We start from the raw sequence: 20,808 nt of genomic DNA on the forward strand, positions 1-20,808 counted from the left end.
ACTCACTCACTCTGATGTCACTGATGTTCTGCTGCTGATGGGCTGGATGTGGGTCCTGGTGCTGCTGAAGAATGAAAGATCCTTCTACCTTCACTCATTCCTGAAGGAAGCTCATTGTTCTCTGCTGACAGAGGGAATGATGGGAATTGGAGTTCAAACGTCGACATCATCAAATCAAAGTTCCTCACCAGGAGAAGAGAACAGAGCTGACCTGTAGTTTAGGATTCTGGTTCTGAGAGCTGAAAAAAGTCCCCTTAAATTTCAAATCCTGATGGCTGTCATGACGTTCTGGATGAGCTGCTGAGGTCTGTCTGCATCCAGACTCTCAGCTGCTTCAGTCAAACTGCTGAGCCATGGAAAAAGCTTTCTGAAGAACAAAGCAGTTCTTCTGCTCCCACCAGAACCATGAGGTCCAGATCTGATGAGTCCACGCACCTTCTAACAGTTCTGCAGCTGAACCATGAGTCTGAACATCAGAAACGTCAGTGTGAGAGAGGGAGGAGGAGCTTCCACCTGGAATCAAACCACCAACAGCTTCTTGACGGTGACGACCGCTCCACCACAGGAAGCCTGGATCAAACCTGGATCTTCATGCTGATGAAGAGTGAATGAAGTGGCTTTGATTCTTTTGGATTCAGGATGAGTTCATGCAGATCTAGAAATCCACCGTGATGATCCTCCTTGAGGAATTTCAAAATAAAAGACTTACTGGATGATCAATAAATTTACTTTAGATTTTCTGTCAATAAATCCTATTAATCAATACATCCTAAATGATTGGTGTCAAGACTAAAGAAAAAGAAGTGAAAGTGCTGACTCAGCACAGATCAGAGGAGACAGAGATGATTTCCTGGAATGAAGAAAACATCAAACATCATGATGTGATCTGGAACTGAGCTGTTCTTCACAAGATCCTCACAAACATGGAAACTGCTTCTGATGTTGCTAGTGAGACCTGATGGATCAGAACCAGACTTCTGTCAGCTCTGTGGCTCCTTACAGACCATGTGGCCTAATGGACAAGGCGTCTGAGTCCGGATCAGAAGATTGGGGGTTCAAGTCCCTCCATGGTTGGAATGAGCAGATCATCTTTGCAGTTCAATGAAAAGATCATCAAAGAAGAAGTTCAGAGTTGTGTTGACTTCAAGAAGAGCTACTTTTCTTTTCAATAAACTTTGTTTAAGATGGTAAAGATAATATAAATGGTTTAAAAAACAGATGTTTTGCTGAGGTCAGAGGGGATCCAACTCAGAGCCCTGAGGTGCACCAAAGGTTCTAGAAAATAGATAGCTATAAATATTTCATTCTAAATGATTGATCTGGTTGAAGGACTAAAAGTGCTGACTCAGCACAGATCAGAGGAGACAGAGATGATTTCCTGGAATGAAGAAAACATCAAACATCATGATGTGATCTGGAACTGAGCTGTTCTTCACAAGATCCTCACAAACTTGGAAACTTCTTCTGATGTTGTTAGTGAGACCTGATGGATCAGAACCAGACTTTTGTCAGCTCTGTGGCTCCTTACAGACCATGTGGCCTAATGGACAAGGCGTCTGAGTCCGGATCAGAAGATTGAGGGTTCAAGTCCCTCCATGGTTGGAATGAGCAGATCATCTTTGCAGTTCAATGAAAAGATCAACCAAGAAGGCTGTGCCAAATTAGAATTTTAGTCAATATATGTGAACCTTGACAATTACCATAAAATGGAAGAAAGTGCAAACAAAAGTAAAGAAAAGAGAAATAAAGTACATTCAAAACAAAATAAAATGAAGTAAGGACAAAAAAAAAAACAGGCATGCAAGTGGAGGAGAATATACTGTATAAGCTAAGGTACAATTTATATCAATTATATTGTAAGAATTCTAACTAAACAGTTCTTGTTTACTTTTCCTGTTGACTCTTCTGTGCTCAACTTCAGCCACAAACACCATTTTGTTCAACCACACCTCAAAGTTTGGGGCTGAAGGAGAATTCCATTGTAACAAAATGAGTTTCTTTGCAGCCTGCATAACTATCATGATTAGTTTTTTCTGGTGACAGGAACAAGATTTTAAAGAAACCGGTGATCCAAGTACTGCTAGTGTACTCTCCAAAGGCACATTCTTCCCACATTGATTAGTAAACCAATTCAATATTTGGAGCCAATACGTTTTCAAAGCTGGGCAATGCGAGAACGCATGACACCAAGGTCCTCGGGACAGGTATTCTGATTCCATCAGTGTCTGCTGGAGTCGTGAATCCTTTAACGAACTGGGAGACCAAACGTTTGGGATTTGTTTTCAGAAGCGTATCAAAATAAATGTGGTTCAGTGGTTTCAGAGGAAACTTAGAGGATTTTTTCAGAACAAAGTTTCTTACTTGAAGGAGCAAAATAAGTGTGAAGAGGGTAAGTGATACCTTTGTTGGAGTTGATGAAAGAAGGCGAGTCTGTTATCCTCAGTTAGTTTTAACTCCCTTTCTCTCCAGTCCAAGAACACCTTATCCGTCGTTCCTGGTTTAAATGAAGGATTATGTGTTACTGGGGACTTTACTGAGAGATTTGGTAATTTAAGCAAGTTTCTAATTTGACCTAATATTTTGATAGAATTCTTAATAACAAACTTGTAGTTATTGTCATTTTTAGAAGTTGAGTAAATTGTGTTTAACAAAAGATGAACATTACTAAATGACAAACTACCTGGAATAAATCCTGTTTGGTTTGGATGTATAATTGTTGAAATGTTTTTCTTTAGATTAGTGGCTAAAGTTTTTGTCACTATCTTATGGTTACAATATAGAAGGGCAATAGGGTCGTAATTTGCTGGGTCATCTTTTTCTTTCCTGGAGCAAGCATATAATAGCTTCATTCAATTCAATTGTATTTTTATAGCCCAAAATCCCAAAGGAAATTTGCCTCATTGAGCTTCATGCAGGTAATTTTACAGATGCAGAAAATTTGTCATAATATATGAACAATAGTTAAAAACTAAGACTACATAAACTGGTTATCCCTGTCCTTAGACCCTCCCTCCCGGTAAGGAAAAACTCCTAAAAAACCTGAGTCAGGAAAAAAGAAGAAACCTTAGGGATTCCCACATGAAGGAGAGATCCCATCCCAGGACGGACAGGCGATACCAGAACTGTTAGAGAAAGATTAGCTTCTACAACTACGAATCTAAGAGTTCATTCAGATAAAGCTGAGGGAGGAGTGATGATGAAGTCCATAGTCAAGATGAAGCAGAAGTGCAGTCCACGAGCAGGAGGACAGATGACCCAGCAGGAATCACTCTCACTCAGACATGCAGGATGGTGTCGGGGGCGTGGTCCACGGCCAAGAGTGGGAGCGCGGGCGATCCACCAGGGATCTGAAATCTCTCCCGCCCCCCCTTCATAAGGTGATTTTGGTAGCTTTCTATTCTTAGCAGATTCATTTTTTATCCTTAACATAAGAGGATTTTTTTTTTTATCTTGAAAAGCTTTATGAAATTCATTGCCAAAACCATCTGCAGTCAGAGACTTCACCATTGTCATGTGTGTGAAACTGCTTCTGATGTTGCCAGTGAGACCTGATGGATCAGAACCAGACTTCTGTCAGCTCTGTGGCTTCTTACAGACCATGTGGCCTAATGGACAAGGCGTCTGAGTCCGGATCAGAAGATTTTCAAAGTGACAAGGTCTTGATTGATTGTAAAAGGTGAGATTGGAGAGTCAATTTCATCCCTCAAGCTTTTGTCTAGTTGGGTGATAGGTTTGCGGCCAAATCGGGATCAACTTTAAGTGAGCGAAAAAACTGAATGAAAACATAAAAAATAGACAAAACTTTAACTGAAAAAAATTGAGAATTTGAAAATATAAAAATAATGGAAATGTAAAAAAATAAAAAATAAAATAAAAAAATGAAATTTCAAAATATACTGAAAACTTAAAATAAATATTGAAAATTTGATTAAAAAAATATTGAAGACTTGTTTCCGCCTGCGTTCCCCACTCCAATCCAAATTAGAGAGAGCAGTATTTCTACTGTGCAGTTTTACTTCGCCAATATTGCGTTGTACTTTTCACAGTCTCACTGTTTGGTGGAGTTTTTTAAGTGCGACTTTGCTGTTGATCTTGTCAATCAAACAATCTACTCCGTGCCGCTTTTCACAGAGAAGGGGCTCGTGCAGCTCGGCAAAGTCACATAAATCTTCATGGTGATCAGATCCTTGATTTCATTCTAAAGCTCGACTCATTTTTCTATGTAAGTTTGAACAGTGAGAGTAAAAAATGAGAGAAAAGTTTAAAAAATATTAATATGTGTGCATGTGAAAAGTGTAGCAGACATAGTGAGGAGTCATCTGTCCCTCTATGGGAAACGCGTCCCGGTAGCCAATAAGCTCATAGCCCCGCCCCCATGTAATATTAGGCTCAGCCTGGCAGCAAAAACTTGAAAATCAAAATTGAAATTGAAAACAGAGGACTCAAAGTGAAGATTCATCAATTATCATTTCATCAAATTTTCAGTATATATATATATATATTACTTTTAAATATTTATTTCAACTATTCAGTTTTTTTCTCATTTTAACTTTTTATTTTTTTTCAAATTTTCAAAACTTTTTTTTCACTTTTCAGATTTTAAAAACATTTTTTTTCACTTTTCAAATTTTAAAAACATTTTTTTTCTGTTTTCAAATTTTCAAAGATAAAATTTCAGTTACGTCTAATTTTCAAGTTTTCAATCTGTTTTTTCCGTTCACTTTAAGATGATCCTGATTTGACCCCATCGATAGGTAATTGATGGAAAAAGCTGCATAAATTGACTTTACGGTTTGGTTTCGCTAGATTACAGATTTTTGTAAAAGTCTGTAAGCAAGAGTTTATTTCTTTTGTTTTGTTACTCATTTTGCCAGATTAGAGTTTGACTTTATGAATGGTTCGTGTTGCTTGTTCACCTCTGAGTTTATCTGCCAATAGTTTTTCCGGTTTGTCTCCAAACTCAAAATGTCTCTGTGAAAAAAGCTGATTGTTAATGTATTTGTTTAAGATAGTGCTGTGTTCATATTTACGTTTCAAAACTTTATTTAAGGCAGATTGCAAATGTAGGATCTATATACCTCTTCTAACTGGAGGAGGATTTTTTCTATTTCTTTGAGTTGGTTGTCAAGTGCTTTTTTTTGGAAGATTTAAAGGAAATAATGTGACCTCTCATCACCACCTTAATAATCTCCCAGAGAGTAGAGTCAGAGACTTCACCATTGTCATGTGTGTGAAACTGCTTCTGATGTTGCTAGTGAGACCTGATGGATCAGAACCAGACTTCTGTCAGCCCTGTGGCTCCTTACAGACCATGTGGCCTAATGGACAAGGCGTCTGAGTCCGGATCAGAAGATTGAGGGTTCAAGTCCCTCCATGGTTGGAATGAGATGATGATCTTTGCAATTCAAGGAAAAATTCAGAGTTGTGTTGATTTCAAGAAGAGCCTCTGTGGTTTCTATGAGCAATTTTTGCGTTTAAGAAGACATAAAGGTGATAAAAATCCTTTAAAAAATTTTTTAGCTGAGGTCAGAGGGGACCCAAGTCGGAGCCCTGAGGTGCACCGTAGGTAAGAGCTGCTGCCACAGAGGGGTCTAGACAAAGATAACAGATGGGAGCTACAGCAGGTCTCCAGCACCTCCAACAGCCACACATTCCTCCAAATGATCCATGATGTCTGCTGGTTAGCAGCAGCTGTCAGGACTCACAGAAACAGAAGGGAGTCAAGAACAGAGACGACGATGGCAGACTTGAAAATGGAGGAATCCAGACCAAACCACAGCATGACTTCTTTAGCATGAACTTGACATGTTCATGTGAACATGCTCATGTCAGCAGGACTCTTCACACACGTGCACGGCTGCAGCTCCATGGAGAGAATCAGGAATGGAACTTTCTGTTTGTGAGCTGGAGACGTTTCAGGTTTCAGGGAGAGCTCTGGTTTTTCAAAATAAAGCTCCTGCTGAGCTCTTTCATTGTGTTTATCTGCAGAGAACCTGGAATACACGACCGGACTAAACCTGTTCTTGAAGAGAAGCAGAAACACATGACGGCTCGTTGAAGCGGATATACATTTGACACAAACCAAAGTAGGAGGAGTCATCTTTATGAAGGTCATCAGAATCATGTAAAGAAGTTCTAGATAATATATATCTATAAATATTTGATTCTAAATGATTGATCGAAAGGGTAAAAACTAAAAGTGCTGACTCAGCACAGATCAAAGGAGACAGAGATGATTTCCTGGAATGAAGAAAACATCAAACATCATGATGTGATCTGGAACTGAGCTGTTCTTCACAAGATCCTCACAAACAGGGAAACTGCTTCTGATGTTGCTAGTGAGATCTGATGGATCAGAACCAGACTTCTGTCAGCTCTGTGGCTTCTTACAGACCATGTGGCCTAATGGATAAAGTTCCAACATGGTTCCACTGAAATGTGGATTTTTTCCAGAAAACTTTGCTGCAGTTCCTCCGTCTCATCAAATGAGAGATTTCTCTGAACTAAAGAAGAAAATCTTTCAGAACAGCTTCATGCTGCAGAAATACTGTTTCCATCATTCTGAGGACATTTCTTTAGGTTTCATGTGAATAAACAAGCACTTTAAAAAGAATAAAGAAAACAAAGAAGTTTCTAGTAGCTCCAGATGCAGTTATAAAGACTATCCAGCAGGTGTCTCACTGTGAGAGTCTGTGGGGTTTGATAAAGGACTTTCACTGTGAAATGTCGTTCATCTGTGGAACTTTGTATAAAAACATCAACACCACGACCTGGATGTTATTTTAATGTTGATCAGAGTTTTGATATTTTTAAAATCAAACCAAAATGAATCATTTTATGATCATTTTACTGTCCCTGTTAAGCCGTGTGTCATTGTTTACTGACCTTTCCAATATGGCGTCACTCTTCACGTTCATTGGACTAACAGGCTGCTGTAGCGTCTCTAGACTATAGAACAAACAGCAGAAAGCCACACTGTGGGAAAGACTCCACACTTCTGACTGATGTTCACGTCCACTTTATTCTTCACAGGAAAGATTGGAACAGAACACTGACGACTAAAAAGAACAGAGAAACACTTCTAATCTCTGATACAAAACAGGAATCACAACAACACAAACACCAGTCACACTCTTTATCTGACTCTTTCTTAATACAATTTTAAGAAAAAAAAATTTCATCACAAAACTGTTATTGACTAGCATGAGTCAACATGATATAAACATGACATTATTTTATATTAAAAAAACAATATTGAGATGGTTAAAAATCACAAAGTGTTAGAACTAGAGACATGTAATAATTTTAGTGCTGTCATGGTAACAGACATGGACAACATTGTCTCAACATAAATTACAACCACAATGGTTAACTAAACTTTAAACAATACCATAAAAGTACATTCGCATACAGTCGCATTGCCCAGCTTTGAAAACGTATTGGCTCCAAGTATTGAATTGGTTTACTAATCAATGTGGGAAGAATGTGCCTTTGGAGAGTACACTAGCAGTACTTGGATCACCTGTTTCTTTAAAATCTTGTTCCTGTCACCAGAAAAAAATTAATCATGATAGTTATGCAGGCTGCAAAGAAACTCATTTTGTTACAATGGAATTCTCCTTCAGTCCCAAATTTTGAGGTGTGGTTGAATGAAATGGTGTTTGTAGCTGAAGTTGAGCACATAAGAGTCAACAGGAAAAGTAAACCAGAACTGTTTAGTTAGAATTCTTACAAGATAATTGATATAAATTGTACCTTAGCTTATACAGTATATTCTCCTCCACTTGCATGCCTGTTTTTTTTTTTTGTCCTTACTTCATTTTATTTTGTTTTGAATTTACTTTATTTCTCTTTTCTGTACTTTTGTTTGCACTTTCTTCCATTTTATGGTAATTGTCAAGGTTCACATATATTGACTAAAATTCTAATTTGGCACAGCCTTCTTGGTTGATCTTTTCATTGAACTGCAAAGATGATCTGCTCATTCCAACCATGGAGGGACTTGAACCCTCAATCTTCTGATCCGGACTCAGACGCCTTGTCCATTAGGCCACATGGTCTCTAAAAAGCCACAGAGCTGACAGAAGTCTGGTTCTGATCCATCAGATCTCACTAGCAACATCAGAAGCAGTTTCCATGTTTGTGAGGATCTTGTGAAGAACAGCTCAGTTCCAGATCACATCATGATGTTTGATGTTTTCTTCATTCCAGGAAATCATCTCTGTCTCCTTTGATCTGTGCTGAGTCAGCACTTTCACTTCTTTTTTTTTAGACTTGACACCAATCATTTAGGATTTATTGATCAATAGGATTTATTGACAGAAACTCCAAGTTAAAAGTATTGATCATCCAGTAAGTCTTTTATTTTGAAATTCTCCAAGGAGGATCATCATAGTGGATTTCTAGATCTGCATGAACTCATCCTGAAGCACCAGGACCCACATCCAGCCCATCAGCAGCAGAACATCAGTGACATCAGAGTCTGATCTTCATCAGATCCTCATTGAAGGACAACCTCCACGTTTTGACTCTCATGGATTTCTCTGCTTCTTCTCATCAACTGGATTGTCAAAGATTTTCATTTGATGTTTTAAATATTGAAGAAAAGTCTTTGAAAGTCTTGAAAAAGATTAAAGTAATAAAGTGATTGGAAAGAGCCTGTCTGCTGCAGAAGCTGTACTGTACAGGTGCATTGTGGGTAACCATGTTCTGTTCTGTTAGCTGGGTGCTGCTGCTTTAATGTGGATCTTGGTGTGAGGGTGACCGGACACTCTTCCTCTTTTTCCATTCCATCATCATCCACCTCAGTAGATCATAAACACTCACCTGAGCTCAGGTGTCAGCTCACCTTTACACAGTTTGTGAGACAGAATGAATGCTCTAAGTGTGCTGGTTTCTCTGAATAACTGTGGTTGCATTGTGTACATGTTGACATGTTTGTATGTGGTTTTGTTTGTAAGCCCCGCCCCTTTAGACTAACATTGAAACCTGATAGGGATGAGGATGAACCTCCAGCAGCTTGTTGCTTCTACCAGCAGAGCTGAAGCTACTGCTGCACTCAGACGGATGAGAAAAGCACAGAGAAGCAGTTTGTTGACTTCAGTCTTCTTCACACCTCCTGATGGAGCTCTGTGATCTGAGCTCAGTCCTGAGTTCAGCAGTCAGAACTGGACTTGAGGAGTCCAGCTTTGGAACCTGCAGAGAACCAACAAACAGCAGAAAGCCACACTGTGGGAAAGACTCCACACTTCTGACTGATGTTCACGTCCACTTTATTCTTCACAGGAAAGATTGGAACAGAACACTGACGACTAAAAAGAACAGAGAAACACTTCTAATCTCTGATACAAAACAGGAATCACAACAACACAAACACCAGTCAGACTCTTTATCTGACTCCTTATATATCTTTGTTTTCTTCATTAAATAGTTACTTGCTGACATGACTCATCAATATATGAAGTCAGTTTAAGTTTAAAACAATAAAATAACTTGTTCAATCATCACATAAAGTGTTAAAATTAGAGATGTATACAAAATATTTCTAGTGTTGTCATGGTAACACAGACTTAAACAACTACCATGAACTACAAATACAATAGTCAACTAAGCAACTTTAAAATAATTATAGCAAAAAAAAATCAACTTATTTAAATCAACCAACAAAAGCTTAACATTTTTTTTGATTGTTGTTTAACAACATTTCTTTAAAACTCAAATCAACAATGTATTTTTGTTGCACGAAACACATGGAACCCTTAAACTTATAAAAGTCGTTGAAGAGATGAAGATTTAACTCTGATGCTATGTACACACCGTTTAAGAGAGAACGCACTAAGCGTGTACAAATAATTGATTTGTAATAAAAATGGTCACTGAAGTAGCTTTGGGAACTTCTATAAGTGCTGGGAATTTGTCAGCCAAGGACACCATAAGGTGCTCCAAAAAACCTTTTGCAATGTTTTTGGAGTAAATTAGCAGATTAGGGTGGAACCCCAGGAGTTCTAACATCAACATTTTCAAAGACACAGAACTATTTTTTTAAAGATAAAAGGAAATCATCAAAATGAAACACGTTTTCTATCTATAGGTACAAGATGGTGTTAAATTCCAATTTATTTCATGATAAAAAAAGAAAAAAAAATCTTTTGTTTACATTATTTCCTTCTTAAGTAAACTCAATGTCGTTCATGGCAGAGCAGGGACGTGCACAAGATTTTTGGGAGCAGGGGCTTAAAGTTGGAGAAGGGCAACAAAAACTCATATCTTATGCTTTAAAAAATACAGAAATTAACAAAAAAAATAATATATATATATATACACACATTAGGAAATAACTACTCAGCTACATGACCCGTGTTGGTGAAAGTGATGCAAGTGTATTTTTTTATGAAAACAATTTATTTTTATAGACTTGGAAAAAATCTTCACCATTAAAACACTGGGCAACACTTTGGCATTGTGATGCATGAGAATCAACACAAATCAAGTTTAGTATAAATCATCATATTTTAAACACAGATGCAACAACTTTCATCTCCAGAAGCTAAAATTATTCATATTTAATGTTATTATCAGACTGTTGTGAGGATTTTAGTTTGAAGTTTTAGTCAAATTCTGTCTCCTGTCAGTCACTTCAGCTTCATGTTGATCATCTACAGCTGTTTTCAATTCTGTTCATTGTCTTCAGTGTATCAAAGTATCTGATTTTCCATTCTACATTGTCAGTTCATCTGCGTTTCCTCTCTTTATTTCTCTGTGTGTTTTTGTTCTATTTTAGTGTATTTATTAAATGTTTACGTTCTACCAACAAGCCCAGTTCCCTGTATTTTGGGTTTAATCACATTTTCCTGGTTTTGACAGCTGAAACCAAAGTGACTAGTTCTATATTCACGGCCAGCAAAAAAACTCTCTTTTGCATCTTGTCTTCCAAACACATGATTTTGTTATAATTTTAAAGATTTGAATACAAAACAATGAGAAACTGAATCAAATAGAATTTAAAGAAGACCTTTTTAATTCAACAATGTGACACAAAACAGATTAATTGAGTTTCAGACCTGTAGTGAGGAAGCTATGAATTCACTATGAATATGGTTCTTTTATTTTGAAAATCCCCCTGTATTTTACTTTGTACTTACTGCTCAACTTCCTGTCCCTGCATGATCTGTGTTCTGACTTGAGGCTCCGCGCTCAGCCGTCTGACTAAACTAGAAAGGGACTCCTGGACTAATATAGAGCGTTTTTCTGAAATATAACCTCATTCAAAGCTTGTTGAACCAGTGAACGGTGACTAGCTAGACCAGAACTCACCAGTTTAAGATGCTTCACTCTCACATCTCTTTAGTTCTCCGAGGAGGAGGCAGAAAAAAAGTTTCTCTTGCTCCCTCTCTCCCTCTCTCCAAGTCCGAGAGGATTTGAAGTACGATAGAACACCGGCAGGATTTTGTAGCAACGATTTTTTTTTCTTATATCACTTACAAGAGTTAATTAATATAAATGCAAATTAAAAACAAAAAAACATATAACAGCGTACTAGGGCATGTTTTAATAAGAGGCAAAAAGGGCAGGTGCTCAAGCACCCCTAAGGCCCTATGTGTGCACATGCATGCTGCAGAAGTTCTCTGCAGAGTTTTGTGTATCAAATTCTTGACAAGAAAAAGACTTCTCTCCTGTATGAGTTCTCATGTGTGTTTTTAAATCATATTTTTGTCTAAAACTTTTATTACATTCTGGACAGCAAAAAGGTTTATCTTCTGTATGAATTCTCATATGTCTTTTGAGATTATTTATTTGACTAAAACTTCTGTCACATTCTTTACAAGAAAAGGGTTTATCTCCTGTGTGAGTTCTCATGTGTGATTTGAGATTAGAAATTTGACTAAAACTTGCATCACATTCTTGACAAGAAAAAGACTTCTCTCCTGTATGAGTCCTCATGTGCGTTTTTAAATCAGATTTGTGTCTAAAACTTTTATCGCATTCTTGACACAAAAAGGGCTTCTCTCCTGTATGAATTTTCATGTGTGCTTTGAGATTATGCATGTGACTAAAACTTCTGTCACATTCTTTACAAGTAAAAGGCTTCTCTTTGGTGTGAGTTCTCATGTGTGTTTTGAGATTAGAAATTTGACTAAAACTCATGTCACATTCTTTACATAAAAAAGGCTTCTCTCCTGTATGAATTCTTATGTGTGCTTTTAAATCTGACACTAGTCTAAAACTTTTATTACATTCTTTACAAGAAAAGGGCTTCTCTCCTGTGTGAGTTCTCAGATGTGATTTGAGATGACTTAATTGACTAAAACATTTATTACAATCTTTACAAGAAAAGGGCTTTTCTCCTGTATGAATTCTCATGTGTGTTTTGAGATTATGCATCTGACTAAAACTTTTGTCACATTCTTTACAAGAAAAAGGCTTTTCTCCTGTTTGGGTTCTCATGTGTGATTTCAGATTAGTAAATTTATTACAACTTTTGGTGCATTCTCTACAAGCAAAAGGCTTCCATTTTTTTTCGATTCCCAAGTGAAAGTAACTAAAAGTTTCACCGCATTCTTTACAGACTGTTGTCTGTTGTCTGCTCTGTGGGTCTATCTCTTTATAAGTACTTGAACTGGGTTCTTCATCTTCACAATCACTTCCATTAAAGCTCTGTTGATTGTTTCCATCTTCTTCACTGTTCTCATTTTCCTCATAAATAGGAATTTCAATCAAGGTTTCAGTCTCCTGCTTCAGATCAAGCTGCTCTTCATCCTGACTGATGCAGAGCTCCTCTATGTCCTCTTTAATCTGTAGAGGTTCTGGTTCCCTCCATTTCTCTTCATACTGTGGTGGTTCTGGTTCCTCCGGTTCCTCTTTAATCTGCAGAGATTCTAGTTCCTCTTGTTCCTCTTTAATCTGTAGAGGTTCTGGTTGCTCTTGTTCCTCTTTAATGTGTAAAGGTTCTGGTTCCTCTTGTTCCTCTTTAATGTGTAGAGGTTCTGGTTCCTCTTGTTCCACTGTGAAGTTCCTTTGCTCGTTCCAGAAATCTTCTTCAGTCCCATAATCTTGTGGGAGAACTGCAGGGACACAAACACAGAAAGAAGCCTCATATACTCATATAAATGTATGCATCATCAAACAACAATAAACAACAATAAATATCAAAAACAATTCCAAAGTTCAAATTTTTAATAGAAAAATTAGGGATGTCCTGATCTGATCACATGATTTAATTAAAAAAAAATCGTGCCTAATCACACGGTTGATGACTTGATCGGTATTGGCTGTTCTCTCTCCATCAGTATCACATATTTAATAGATTATTTTTTGGATCCGTGCTTTATATTTAAGACATATTATCCTGGATAAATACTGTACTAGAAGTCTGTATGTCATGAAAGGATCATGCCATGTTATTACCATAAAGCTCAGCAGAATACGGCAGCAGTTCAAGCAGGAAACTAACAAAAACAGTTCAGCCAAGCTAGCAGGAAACTCACAGATTCGGATGTCAGGGATCAATAACTGTTATTAAACATTTGAAACTGACAAGTGTCTCTATTGGTTTGCAGTGATGGGTCGGTCACGAATAACTGTATTTTATTTTGTATTGATGCCTTTTGGCCAAGGTCTCCCTTGAAAAAGAGATGTAGTCTCAATGGGATTTCCTGGTAAAATAAAAAAAAAAAATAAATAAAAAATAAATAAAAAATAAATAAAAAAATGCTCTTAGACCCGGCTCTTTGGAGAGAATTACATGAGCCAGCTCCTTCTGAGACCCGGTTCTTTTTATGTTTTTTTTACTTTTTTTCAACCTCTCTTTTTTGTCTTCAAGCACACTTGTTTGATTCATAGACATTATATATATTTATATATATATATATATATATATATATATATACACACACCCACACTCTGGAGTGGTAGAGTGAGGGTGGGCACATTGCAAACTACATCAACAATAAAAAACATAAAGGTGAAAAAAATGAGTGACTCTAGTAAAATCTGGAACCATTTCACTTTTATAGAGGATCATCTGAGATTCTCTCCACCTTTGACAGCTCCTATAGATATCTGCCCTTCACTTTCTGCTGGATCATTACACTGCAGTCAATCAACTCAGCTGCTCTGTCCACGTTGCCAGCTTGTCTCCCTGTTCTGTTCGCCACTCAGCCTAACCTCCAGATAACCTGCTCAGCCTGACCTCCAGATAACCTGCTCAGCCCGACCTCCAGATAACCTGCTCAGCCCGACCTCCAGATTACCTTCTCAGCCCAACCTCCAGATTACCTTCTCAGCCCAACCTCCAGATAACCTGCTCAGCCCAACCTCCAGCTAACCTGCTCAGCCTAACCTCTAGCTAACCTGCTCAGCCCGACCTCCAGCTAACCTGCTCAGCCCGACCTCCAGCTAACCTGCTCAGCCCGACCTCCAGCTAACCTTCTCAGCCCGACCTCCAGCTAACCACTCTAGACCTCATGCTGCCAGCTGCTCCTTTGTCTGCTCCTGTCTCTCTGTTGCACTATTTTACCTAGAGCCTTGTAAGTCCTCGCGCCTTTGGATTTTCTGAATTGAGTTTTTTCCTAATTTAAGTCCATGAAGCAAAATGTGATGGATGCAAAGAATGTAGTCTTCAAGAGAACAATTTCATCTAGAAACAGCTACATAAAAAAGCTGCACAGGACCCAGAGAACTGTGAGGATATTTTCTAAAAACAGAGCAGATCATTAGTGACAGAAGAAACCAGATCAGCTTCTCAAAGTTAGGATGCTTAAATGCCAACCTTTACTGTGAATACAAGTGTTTGTTTTTTGCTTTTTGGTTTTGTTCCATTTTGTTTTGCACATTTTACTGTGTATTTCTTGACGTGGTTTCAGTGTTTTGTGTTTTGTGTTAAAGGGGCCCTACCATAAAAATTCTACTTTTTGTGGTTTTAAATGCATTTTACTATTTATCCCTCACTTTAGAGAACCCTAAAGTGGCATTTTGATCTGTTCATGCACTTGAGAGTAATCCTCTAAAAAAGCCTGCGCTGTCTGCAGCAGCCCCTTCCATACCCTCAAAAACGAGCAGGTATAAACGCGCCAATGTCAGCACGATGTGAACCACTCCCTCCAGGAAGAATCTGACTTGACAGCTCCGCCCCCAGTCTAACAGACCACTCAATTTCTACACAGAGCTAGTGATGATCAGCAAAAAAAAAAAACTTTCATTTTAGATGCAGAATATAGTAGTTCTTCCAGTTGTGTCCTGTCCTGTTATTTTATTTGTCAGAGTCTTCCATTCAAAAGTGCAACATTTTTCCACTGCAGTAGAGTTCTCTGTCGCGTTGCCGTGTCACTGTGACAACAAACTGCATCCCGTATCAAATAGGCCGCTTTTTGTGGAAGAAGCAACCTAAACCAAAGAAATAACAAGAATAAGGAACTTAATAGTGGTTGAATAATTATTTTGATCGTAAGTGACCATGGTATACGGGGATAATGCCCTCCGAAATGTGAATTATGAGAAATTAATGCACTTCGCGGAAGCAACCAGTTCCGGCCTCCACGTCGTGCGTTAATTCATCATAACACACACTTCGTCGGGTATTATCCCTTACATAACCAATAAAATAGTCAAAAGCTTCTCTCCTGCATGACTTCTTATGTGTTGTTTGAGTGATGAGCAGTGGCATCGCCTGGCCTGGACATTCCCGGCTCTAGCCCCAAATAATTATCTTCAAGCTCTGATGGTTTTTTTTTTTTTTTTTTTGCTCAGACTTGCCCTGTAACATTCATGATGATGGTAGTTTTGTATTTTCCTAGATTTAGTGAATGCAACACAAGCTGTGCAACGAATCAGAGAGCAGTTTCAACTGTGTTAAAGCTTCTTAGTGTAAATTGTGGTGCAATCCTTAACAGTTTCAGTTTAATCAGCCTCAAAGGCTTTGTTTCTGAGCGTTCTCATCCACAAGTGTCTGCTGGATTCTAGTGGTATTCTGGAGCATGATTGGTAATTGGTAACTCTGTTAAGTCAGAGTCATTCAGAACTCTTATATCAAAGATTCAGCAGAGCCGGACTTTCCCTCCGGGCTGGAAAACTGCACATTGATGAGAACACAAACATGAATACTAAGTAGTGTTGGGCAATATGGAAAAAAAAGTTATCCCGATGTAAAATATTTAATATCACAATACGATATACAGTATATCACAAGAACGAGGTTTATTTTCAGCTATTTTCTGAACAAATGCCTGATGTTGTGGCAGCTTTTGTGAAACGTTGCGACAAAAGTTGCCATGTTTTAACATAATCTTGTTTTGAAAAGCGTCTAAAAAGTATCTTTACATTCTCAGATTCCAACTCTTTTTATTGTAACAGATGCTACAGGAAAATACTTCATCATCACTATATACAATGTTGCTGTGCTGTCGTTTAACTTGAATAGAGCTGTGAAACACAAATTAACTTTTGGTCCTCGCTGCTCATAAAAACACAAATATGTGTGTATTGATCTAAACATACTAGTGAAAATTTTTAAACTTTAAAAAAACAGCATAATGATATTAATCCTCAGATTTCCATGTTCTCCACAGAAAGTGGAAAGGTTCAACATTTCCAGAGTTTCTCTGCACCTTTCTCTCATGTTGTGCAGCAGCTGTGCCTGTACAGTTTGAAGAAGCAGTCTCAAGTGTTCTTAACCTAGAGCAATCTTTAAAAACATTTATGGAGATAAGTTCTCTTTGCTGCGAGTCCTTTTGAAGCAAATTACATAAGGACGGAGCGAAGCAGAAAAAAGCCTTTTTTCTCCTAAGTTGTGGTCTTTTTCTGTGATGTGAAAACAACATTAGTTTTGTTTTGTCAGCATTTAAAAGTGATTTTAATTGGATATGTTTCACAATATCAAAAGCTTTCTTTTGAGATTGTGATATTGAGGGGGATGAACCAAAACAGTAAATAATTGTGTCATCGCCGTAAAGGTGTGTACACGCTTCATATACATTTTGTCCCAGTTCATTGACGTAGATTATACATAAAAGCGGTCCCAATACTGAGCCCTGTGGCACCCCCTTGTGGACATTCACAAATTCAGAACACAAAGCATCATGTTTTTGTGCTCTCTTATGGGGTCCAGATAACCCCACCCTTACATTGAGGCGTTCGTCCTTCCATGACAAAGGTGGACAAGACTTCATGTCCGTCATTGGACACCAGTAAAGATTGACAATCGTTAAAAAAAACTGTTTTGTGGGGTCCAGATGACCCCATTTTTATATAAACAAGCCAAGGAGAGCAGAATGTTTACCACTTTGGGTTCTGCCTCTCAAATAATTAGCAAACCAAGACACTGCAAACTCTGACTGACCCAAGTTCATGAGTTTTTGCTTTACAATTGTGTGATCCATTGGGTCAAATGCTTTTGACAGATCTATAAAAAGAGCACCAGCTTTGCTCTTTGTCTAGAGTTCCAAGTATGTCATTGGTCACTTTTGAGGCAGCAGTGACGGTGCTGTGCTTTTCTCTAAATCCTGATTGCAGTTTTGACAGAAGCTCGTTTGAGCATAGAAAGTCTCTGAGTTGGTCACACACAAGTGATTCCAGAATTTTTGCAAGGACACATAGATTTGATATCGGTCTTATGACTGCTGAGTCGCCTCCTTTTAACAGAGGAGTAACAAATGCCGACTTCCACACTGAGGGAATTTCACAATTTGTGATGGTTAAGTTAAAAAGAGTGGTAAGAGGCAGTGCAATAAAATCAGCAGCCATTTTTAAAAAGACAGGCTCTATCCCATCTGGCCCAGGGGGGTTTCAGGGATTTGAAAGTATTATGAATTTGCTCTACGTTAAACGGTAAAAATGAAAAAGGTTCACCAGATAATATATATATGAGTTTTTGCATGGGGGAACAGAGGTCTTTACAGAGTGAAATACAGAACCAGACGTTGCAAAATGTTGATTAAAACAATTAAAAATTTCACTTTTTTCATATACTGTATTTGAATCTTTAGAAATAAATGTGGGGAGAGTCTGGGGGATTTTGTTCACAGATAACTATTTAATTGCTTTCCAAAATTTCTGAGGTTTGTTAAGATTTTCAGTTAGTAATATTCGGATTTTGCCTTTTTAATATGAGCAGTTCATTTGTTTCTTAGTTGCCTAAAGACAGTCTAGTCTTTTGAAGAATCAGTCTTCCTGGCTTTAGTCCAAGCAACATTACGTTGATGAACTAGATCTGAAAGTTCGGGAGAGAACCAGGGTTTTTTCTCCCTTTGACCCCAAATTTTCTCAGAGTTTGTTAACAATTCTACAATACTTTAAACCTTTACTTATATATTTATGTTACAATTGTTTTTCTTTATGTTTATATTTTGTATTGTGATTATTCTGAATGAGAATGTCAATGTTTAGCCTAAAAACAAACTCCAATTAAAACTGTTTCTAAAATGTTCTTGTAGCATTTTTCTAATGATGGAGAACAAATATATAAACACACATATATGCAATAATTTAAGATTAAAATTGTGTTTCTTTATGACACAGCTACTGTAATGAACGCCCAAAGTCTCCCTGCTCTCCCTGAAATGCAAATTCATTTGAATTATGGCACCAAAAACTAATGACTATTTTAAATGAAACTGATCATGGTTTTATATCTTTATCTTCAAATTTTTTTAAAGATAATTAAAATATATATCGGTCGTCTTATATCCACACAGAAAGTCACCTACACATCCATTTCAAAATAAAAAATATTGTTTTTCCCATGTAATGAGACGTTTTCTCTTCGACCTGCAGATGGAGAGACGGCTGCTAAGGGACGTCTACAAGTACAAGAAAGAAAAGGCCATTCTGAGAGATCAATAATCGCTCAAAAACGAATAAATGTCTGCATTTATGTGAACTGGTGATGGAGATTTGTCCCTATATTCATGCTGCATTAAAGATTTAGGGGGAAAAGCCATTCTTTGTTTACGTCATTATTTTAGATTGAATCATTTTTTTAATAAATATATGAAACATGAAAAATGTAATAGTTCTTGGAATATTGAAGCTACAATCACCAAACGTTCTGTACTGACTAATCAAAAGCAAAGAAGCATCTTTATATAATACGATTGAGATACTTGCTGTCATATTTGAACTGAAGAGCTATTGAGCCCGAAAGTCTGAATCTGTGAATATCTTTCTAGCTTTACCGAATTATATTAGTTGTCAAAAACAGTTTTTCCCCTCATAGTGTCTTTTTCTTCAGGAATAAGGTATAGTGCAGCATTAGAGGTGAAACTAAAACGGGATCCATACTGGAGCTATCCAGCTGCACAGTCTGGATCCAGATAGCAGCTCAGACGAGGAGAAGAAAGATGTTGATGGATGTTTGTCTGCAGTGAACATACCTGTGCAGTGGAGCTGAAGCTGCGGGTTCCAGGTGATATCCAGCAGTCTGCGCTGACCACAGAGCTCCTCATTCTCGTTCTGGACGATGGTTCCTTCACGGCGTCTGAAGGTTCCTTCAGCAGCAGAAAGTTGCTCGCTGACAGACTCTTTCTGAGCAAATGAAGACATGGTTCCTGCAGCTGCAAAAGATCTTCAGCTCCAACAAACACCAAAGTCCTCTGAACAGCAGCAGCTCCGATCATCTGCTAGTCTCACAATCACAGCCACGTTGTCTTTACGTTCAACACGCATTCACTCATTTACGACACTTTAGCTAAAGAGGATTGTTCAGAACCGAACCACGTATCGCTACATCTCTGTAGAAACCTCTCGAACGTCCCAACGAAACACCGCCGTCCTCTCAGCACAAGCTAACGCTGCTAGATAACGCCTTAGCCTAGAGAGTAGATGCCGCATCGACCGCTACTTCCTATTGGCGCTGACGAGCCGCGGGGCCGCCATCTTGGACCGGTCGCCCTGTCCACTTGTTGTGATCTGTTTGACAGGCGCAACAAGAGTCCTCGCGCTTAATCGATCATAACTCGCTGAATACTCAACTGATTTTCACATTTTTTTTGTTGCAAACATCATATAGCTATGATCCAGTACACATGGGTTGGCATAATTTATTATTTATTCTGGGCTTAACAGTAATAGAAGCAAAAAACAAATAAACGACTCAGCTATTTCAATATATATGAACACAGTTTTATTTTAGAAAGATAAAGAGAAAGATACAAATATAATATATGCAATATATTTACAGAATTATAAATCATATATTATTAGAGAGGTAGATAGAGATAATCAAACTCAGTCTCCTATTTCTAATATATAGATAGAAATTAATATAATATACTTGTAGAATTATAAATCATATATACATACATTAGAAAGAGATACTCAAACTTAGTGTTTATATTTCTTATATATAGAATATAGAATAGAATAGCAATACTTTATTCATCCCAGGTTGGGAAATTAGGCTGTTGCAGCATCAGGCATATACAGACAAAAAAGCAATATTTACAAAAAATAAGGAAAAAATAATATACAATAAAAACAAGAGCAAATTGTGCAAATTGTACATGTGCAGAAAATAATAAAGGGAGTGTGCAAATTGAGGCAGTAGTGAGAGAGTCATGTAAAAAGTCCGTTTGTGGGTTATCTGTTACAGAGCGATGATGAGTTATACAGTCTTATTGCATGTGGCAGAAATGATTTCTTGTAGCGGTCCCTGGAACAGCGGAGTTGTCGGAGTCTTTTGGAGAAGGCGCTCTGTTGTTTGTCCAGGACTGGGTGGAGAGGATGGTCTTGGTTATCCATGATGGATAGGAGCTTGTTGAGGGTCCTCCTCTCCACCACAGCTTCAAAGGTGTCCTGCTTGCAGCCGATGATGGAGCC

General features: G+C 37.9%; 1 protein-coding gene and 4 non-coding genes across 5 annotated transcripts; 3 read left to right on the forward strand and 2 right to left on the reverse strand.

The window, feature by feature from the left end:
* The first annotated feature begins 1,001 nt into the window (after positions 1-1,001).
* trnar-ccg lies at positions 1,002-1,074 on the forward strand. The gene has a single exon. It is a non-coding gene; the product is annotated as a tRNA-Arg (tRNA).
* A 455-nt stretch (positions 1,075-1,529) lies between these two features.
* On the forward strand, positions 1,530-1,602 carry trnar-ccg. The gene has a single exon. It is a non-coding gene; the product is annotated as a tRNA-Arg (tRNA).
* A 3,705-nt stretch (positions 1,603-5,307) lies between these two features.
* Positions 5,308-5,380, forward strand: trnar-ccg. Its single transcript has one exon. It is a non-coding gene; the product is annotated as a tRNA-Arg (tRNA).
* A 2,607-nt stretch (positions 5,381-7,987) lies between these two features.
* trnar-ccg lies at positions 7,988-8,060 on the reverse strand. Its single transcript has one exon. It is a non-coding gene; the product is annotated as a tRNA-Arg (tRNA).
* A 3,398-nt stretch (positions 8,061-11,458) lies between these two features.
* On the reverse strand, positions 11,459-12,810 carry LOC112157962 (gastrula zinc finger protein XlCGF8.2DB). The gene has a single exon (XM_024291087.2). The coding sequence runs from the start codon at positions 12,442-12,444 to the stop codon at positions 11,593-11,595; it is 852 nt and encodes a 283-aa protein (XP_024146855.2). The 5' UTR covers positions 12,445-12,810; the 3' UTR covers positions 11,459-11,592.
* Positions 12,811-20,808: the final 7,998 nt, after the last annotated feature.

This window comes from Oryzias melastigma, linkage group LG24 (assembly GCF_002922805.2).
Source record: "Oryzias melastigma strain HK-1 linkage group LG24, ASM292280v2, whole genome shotgun sequence".
NCBI classification, from domain to species: Eukaryota; Metazoa; Chordata; class Actinopteri; order Beloniformes; family Adrianichthyidae; genus Oryzias; species Oryzias melastigma.